Source organism: Poecilia latipinna, unplaced genomic scaffold, assembly GCF_001443285.1.
Source record: "Poecilia latipinna isolate Pla-1442-1.1 unplaced genomic scaffold, P_latipinna-1.0 Scaffold553, whole genome shotgun sequence".
Classification (NCBI taxonomy): Eukaryota; Metazoa; Chordata; class Actinopteri; order Cyprinodontiformes; family Poeciliidae; genus Poecilia; species Poecilia latipinna.
The window spans coordinates 81,029-87,977 of NW_015113169.1; the positions used below are offsets into that span (position 1 = coordinate 81,029).

At 42.7% G+C, this 6,949-nt stretch overlaps 1 protein-coding gene across 1 annotated transcript in view; it reads left to right on the top strand.

Annotated features, from left to right (window-relative positions):
• The window catches only part of plekhh1 (pleckstrin homology domain containing, family H (with MyTH4 domain) member 1), a 37,435-nt gene that overhangs the window by 20,286 nt on the left and 10,200 nt on the right, over positions 1-6,949 (top strand). The window contains exons 13-22 of the mRNA XM_015041473.1: positions 103-213; positions 690-776; positions 1,121-1,279; positions 2,651-2,731; positions 2,854-3,033; positions 3,123-3,234; positions 3,781-3,893; positions 5,522-5,698; positions 5,838-5,935; positions 6,053-6,230. Coding sequence (XP_014896959.1) covers positions 103-213; positions 690-776; positions 1,121-1,279; positions 2,651-2,731; positions 2,854-3,033; positions 3,123-3,234; positions 3,781-3,893; positions 5,522-5,698; positions 5,838-5,935; positions 6,053-6,230 — 1,296 coding nt within the window. The remainder of the gene's footprint in view (positions 1-102; positions 214-689; positions 777-1,120; positions 1,280-2,650; positions 2,732-2,853; positions 3,034-3,122; positions 3,235-3,780; positions 3,894-5,521; positions 5,699-5,837; positions 5,936-6,052; positions 6,231-6,949) is intronic.

The window sequence follows — 6,949 nt, forward strand, 5'->3', positions numbered from 1 at the left end:
GCCGCGCTACACTTCACGGCCTCGATTTGATTTCGTAGCAGCGAGAGAGGAGAGTACAGTCTGATCCGACAGCTCAGCTGAAATATATTTTCGCTTCCGCAGGAGACGATGGAGAAGTCGGGGTACCTGCTGAAAATGGGCAGTCAGGTGAAAGCCTGGAAGCGTCGCTGGTTCGTCCTGAGAAACGGGGAGATCCTCTACTACAAGTCTCCAGTGAGTTCCTTCCCGCTCGCCTGTTTGCTTCCTTCTACCCCTGAAAACACTGCTGGGATATTTGTACGATTTTTCTATCATTCTGAGGACGGCGACAATAAAATCTAAACTTGTATATGGTTTTTGAACTTTAGCTAAAACCGCATGTGGTGCATTTCGCCTTGACTTGGTATAGAATACGATAACGGCTGCAAAACGTGGCTGGTGTGTTAATAGTTTTATGTCCTAATGCCACTTTAAAACTCTCCACACACTCAGACATTTGTTTGCTAACATTTTATTTCGGTGTATCGGAGTAAAGAGGTGCTGAATTCACACTTTTCCAACTTTTAATTGCAAAACACTTCATTATTTCACAATTACGCCTCACACTTATGTACTGCTGTGGGGATATTTTGAACACAAACCTTTAGGTCTACTTATTTACCGTGTGTTTCTGTATTTTTTTCTTTTGTTTTTTTGTTTTTCTTCTTCAGAGTGATGTAATCAGAAAACCTCAGGGTCAGATTGAGCTGAACTCGTCCTGCTGCATAGTGCGTGGAGAGGGAGCGCAGACTTTTCAAGTAAGTGGAAACACATTTTACCTTAAATGCTTTGTGCATAGACTCCAATACCACTGAGTGTTTAACAGCAGAAAGTCTTATCTGGAAAGATCCAGAGTTGGAGAGCTAAAAAGGAAAAAAAAAAAAAAAGAGAAAAATTTAAGGAAAGAGTCTGGAACAGGAGTAGAGTTTTACTGCTGCATACCAGAGAAACGCATAGAGGAATGGCATCAGGTAAAGAGTCACAGACTGGAATGTTTTCAGAAGCTGATTCTGATCTCCCCTGCTGTGAAACGTGTTTCCCATTTGGATTCTCGCTTTTTTTTCCCCATTTCTCTCTTTATCCCTCCGTTTCCCGCCATCAGCTGATCACAGAGAGGAAGACTTTCTATCTGACGGCTGACTCGCCCAACATCCTGGAGGAGTGGATCAGAGTTCTGCAGAACATCCTGAAAGTCCGATCCAGCAGCCCTGTTACCGTGGAGACGAGGGCAAAGCCCACCGTGAGAGGCTGGCTCACAAAGGTGATTCATCATATTAACAAAAATAAATAAATAAGCTACAGTAACGGGTTAAGTTGAGCAATGAAAATGTCAGATAAGCCTGTCGGAATTAATCAGTTAATTGCACGATCAACTAAAATGAGGTTAATCATTTTTATGCCGATGATTAATATTTTTTTAGAGAAAATTTTGCCTACAGAGGCATCATGATTAATTTTATTTATGGTTTTATTTTGGATATTTAAAATATCTTCCATTTCTAGGGTGAAATGTTCTTTACAAAATTAAAGTTTATTGCATCATTATGCTGCCATTATCATTGTACTACTGGAAAACGGTTTCGAAACAGTAATATTATCATTGGACGACTTTAGCGTCCAGAAAAATTAGATTTCACGACAAACCTAACAGCAGACGTAGCCTGAGATGAGGATGTTTTCCTCACTGAGACGGCCCGGCCGCCTTCAGACAAACTCTTCACGTTCAGACTCGGCCGCCGGATCAGGATCTGCAGGAATGTTGCCCTCCACATCTCCCGCCGTTAAAACAGGCACTTGTGCATGACGGGTCTGCGGCAGATGAACGACAGCCTCAAGCCAAGACGAAGGAGCTCACATCGTCTCTCTGCGGCGTGGCTTTGATCTGCGCCTCGTGACACGACGGCGGTTCAGGGGGCGGAGCCACCTCTGGCGAGGGCATTTAACCACGACGACCCCGCTTCTGACGGAGGCACGCCTGGCTTCGTCCGGACAGAGGCCCTTGTCAGACGGGGACGTGTAATTATCGTCTCCAGCTGCACGGCCTGTTTATGTTGCGTAGCGGAGGAGAAGATGAGCTGATGGCAGGTAGTCGTCACCTGGAGTCTAAACGGTTTGCTTGCCTGATGACAAAACTTCCTGAACATCTGCAGCTTGGATGTAGGAATCCCCTAAATAAATGTCAGAGTCTTTAAAAACAACAAAATCACAGATGCAATGCTGTGAAAAGTTTTCACATTCATGCACTCCTGAATATTTGTATTCAGCCCCGTTGAGTCAGAACTTTGTTGATCTTGACAGCGAGATAAAAGAATCTTAATCTCTTTCTGCATTTACAAGAAGTTTGAGGCTCATCACGACGAAGCGATAAAGCATTGATTAAGCTGATGTGTAATTTTTGTGAATTTGAAATATGTCTGTAATAGTCTTTAAAGTTGAATAGCTAATTTTGAGCTTATGTGAATCGGGAGGAAAATATTAAAAGTTTATACTACAGTCTGCTCCTTTCCATTTATGGTTTCTTTTAGCTGTTGTATAAACTATTCAGGGTTATTGAGTGAATTAAATAAAAAAAAATGAAATGAAAATGAGGTTTTCTAAAAAACCTGTGTGCGCCGTTTGTTTTCTCGCAAAGGTCAAACACGGACACTCAAAGCTGGTCTGGTGTTCGTTGGTGGGAAAAGTCTTCTGCTACTTTCGCAACCAGGAGGACAAGGTTTGAGATGTTAAAATGTCTCTTAATTGTACTTAATTTTGTTCAAATGAATTACCTGTAAGGCAAAAACATTTTACTGCCTCTTACGTTTCGCTCACTCGTGCTAATTTGTCGTGCGGTAGCTTCCTCTGGGCCAGCTGCAGATGAGGGAGGCGTCCGTGCAGGAAGTCGATCGCTCCTGCGACTCAGACGAGGACTACGAGGCCGGCGACCGCGGCTTCCTCTCCTCTCACTGCACCTTGGTGGTCCAACCCAAAGACCAGAGCCCGACGTATCTGCTCATTGGCACCAAGCAGGAGAAGGTAGAAGAGCAAAAACGTTTTATTATTATTATTATTTTGTTTCCCCCTCTTTTTCTTGATGTCGACAAGTGCGCTTCATTTTGCGGCAGGATACGTGGCTGTATCACCTGAATGTAGCCGCCGGCAGCAGCGCGACGCTGAAGGTCGGCACGGAGTACGAGCAACTCATTGGTAAACTTATGGATGTGGACGGAGACCCAGGTGAGAAACGGAAGCCGACTCTTTCAATGTTTGCGTCTATTTGAGTTTTTATGTTTGGGAGGTGAAAGAAAACATGAAAGCAAGGAGGTAATAAATTATGTTTTAACCTGCTGGACTAATCAAATCTTTTTTCAATTAAACAAGATGAGCTTTTCTTATATTTTAACGATTAAAACCTTTAAATTTAGATATTAACCTCTGTGCAAGACACTAGGAAACATTGTCAATTTTTTTTTTTTTTTTTAAATTTACCTTGTGAACACCTTAAAATTGTTCGGTTTTAACCAGGTGTTGCATGCTCTCCCTGACCCTTGATCCTGCACTTGATGAATCTACTGACGGTGATGTGTAAAGTTCAAGGACACACACATTACCTTCAGTAGCACTCGATGCGTTGCTGAGGTTCATGTCCTGCGTTGGCTCGGGTTCCCTCTGCAGAGCAGCCTGCGATTTCTTTTGTCCAGCTGTTTTCTGACTCGCTGCAGCTCTGAAACTCCCGTCTCTGCTTCGTCTGGCTCACGCATAAACTCCCGCTCCTCTTCCCAGAGTCTGTGCTGTGGAAGAGCGAGGCCCTGAGCTTCTGTAAGGAGGGTCTGCGCTCGCCTCTCACCACTCTGCCGTCTGAAGCCCTGCAGACCGAAGCCCTCAAACTCTTCAAGGTCCGTCTCCAAACTCCTCATCAACTTTTTTTTATATATATTTTTTGTTTCTTATTTGTCTGCCACCAACCACTAGCAAAAGAAAATAAATAAAAAAAGAAAAACTCTTTGCAGTTCTGCCTGCATCGCTTTCTTTTTGTCCCAACCTGGATGTGCGCCGCTTCCAAAATAGATCGTTTGGGGCCCGTGCTCATCGAGGGCGTGGGAGGGAGATGATGGCCTTGATTATCTGCTCTGTTTGAGGCCAACTGTTCCTGCGGTTTGGCTGCCACTCTTCTGCTTAGAGGAGAGTCGTGGCAGGTCGGGGTGGCGGGAAAAGGGGGGAGGGGTGACCACTGCATGTGGAAGGGGACGCAAAACGAGATCAAAGCAAAATTCGGGGAGGTTCTAGAGGGATGTCGGTTCCTTTTTCTCCCTCTTCAACTCTCAGTGCGGCCCCTCCGAAACCTTCCTCCCCCTCGCTCCCGGAGCTGTCGGTGCCTCCCGCCCGTTGCTCAGTTGAAGCCAGAGATGATGGGCTCTATCTTTGAGCAGCCAGCCCTGAAAACTGTCCCAAATGCCAAACAATGAGTCAAAAATGGAACGAGCGAGGCTCTTTTTGACTCGGGCCATTGAAGTTTAAATGAATGCGAGGAGACCGATGAGAAATATGACATGGAGTCTTTGTTTGGCCTCAGACAAGAGGAGTCCGTTATTAAAGTTCCCTGTGTGCGTCTGATTTTCAGTGAAGTGCAAACACATCAGAGGAGCATCTTTTCTATTTTATTTTGCTGTTGCCATGGAGACTTACTGTATATTTTTGGGAATTTTTTTTTATGGTGAATCAACACAACGTATTGTGTAATTGTGAAATGGAAGAAAAAAAACATGTACCGTATTCCCACCCAAAAAGCCCCATAAAATTGTATGTACCAATAACTAACTATTTTTAATTTAGCCTTTGAATTATTCTGTTCTATTTGCATACAGTAGGATATTAACATATTTCACTGAGATCCAGCGTTGCTGCCCTCCTAACACCTTTTCCTCTCTTCCCCTCATTTAAAAGTTTCTAAATAAGCCACTGACATTGTTTTTATTTTGCTTACAAGTAAAAGTCTGAAAAGTGTGGCATGTATTTGTTCACTCTAATACTAAGCCAGTCAAAGTAAAAAACAATCAGTTAATTGCACGATAAGTTAAATTGTATATAAATTATATTTTTTCAAAGGCAATTTTCTATCCAGAGACATCGTAAAACATTCTGCTTATGATTTTGTTTTTGCAAGTTTTTTTAATTCCATTTCATTTATTGTTTTTGGTTGTTGTGTTTTACGTTGGATATTTAAATATCCCCCAGTTCCAGTTTGCAGAAAGTTTTAGTCTCTGCATTAACACACCACTATCAATAGAATAGCTACTTGAAAATGACCTCAAAACAACATTATCGTTTATCACAATAATTACTGGGACAATTTATCATCGTCACAGGCGTATCCAATATCCATAAACAAAATCCTTTCAGAAGTACCTAAGTAGAAAATAGTCCATCTATGATTAATGTACATGGGTTGCATCCAACATGACTTGTGCGTCTTTGCGTCACTCTGTCGTTAGTTATCCTGAGTGACTTGGTTCCGTCTCTGCAGTCCTGTCAGCTTTTCATCAACGTTCTGGTCGAGTCCCCTTCCGTTGATTACCACACGTCGCTGGCCCAGAATGCTCTGCAAGTGTGTCTGACCCACCCGGAGCTGCAGAACGAAATGTACTGCCAGCTGATCAAGCAGACCAATCGCCGGACGCCGCACAACTACTCCCTAACCCAGGTCAGTCGGATGTACATAATTCAGAAAAAACAAAAAAAGATCTCAGGAGGAATAAATCGCTATTTTGTAATTTAGCCAACGAAGCAGTAAAAAAAAAAAAAAAAAAAAGGTTACTTTTTTTTCTTTCTGCTTTCTGTAGTGTTGGCAGCTGTTGTCGCTGTGTGTGGCGCTGTTCCTCCCGCAGCAGCATTTCCTCTGGTACCTCAGACAGTATCTTCAGCACAACGCCGACCCCAGGTGGGAGCTGATCCCGTCACGTCGCAGTATACTGCAAAGTAACAGAATCCAGCCTTTTTGGGCTCCTACTTTTGAGTTCTTTTCCTACGTTGTTGTTTCTGTTCTCTCGACGCAAAGGACCGAGGTGGGGAAGTACGCCGTATACTGTCAGAGATCTTTGGAGAGAGCGCTACAGAACGGAGAACGGGAAGCGAAACCTTCCCGGATGGAGATCGTGTCCATCCTGCTGAGGAACCCTTACCATCACTCGCTGCCGTTCAGCATCCCAGTACATTTCACGAACAACACATATCAGGTACCAATTCGCCGATGAAAGGACTTTCAGAGTCACGGTCCAGCTCTCGTAGGATCCATACAGTAACTGCGTTTTCATAGAAATGTGGGACCAACTTTTTTAAAATTTCAGGTATAGAAAAAAAAAAAAAAAAAAAACCACAACTATGCAATCGAAGCGTTTCAGCTAAATAAGAAACTCACACGTGAACATGTCTTTTTCACGTGATAAGTCATTTGGAAACATGCTGCTCCATTGACCTCCAGCTAATGTGTGATGCGAAAAAAGTGTTTCCATTGCAGTTTTGCGAAATAAACCAATTTCGATACGGCCCAAAAAAAGAGGAAAAAAAGCCTCATCCTTGCACCAAAAGTTTTGACCTAAACACAAGGGTTTTTTTTTAATTTGCATATTTTCATTAAGCAAATTTATTTTCGAAATATGTTGTCCAATTACATGGTGAACGGAAACACAGCCAACGATCCTATTGACTACACCCACCTCATAAATCAGAGACTAATGTTTTGATTTGATAGTATGAGGCACATGTAGACTTTAGGTCTGCTGCTACTCCTGATTGAGAACTTCTCTGAACATAATCATTTTTTTAACTAGGGTTCTAACTTTAGAAAACTTTTGGCAAAGAACTTTAAAAAAAAAAAAAAAAAAAAACCTTAAAAAAAAATATTTTCCCCCTTCCTTTACTGACTCCACGATGACAAGGGCTGTCACTACTTTCT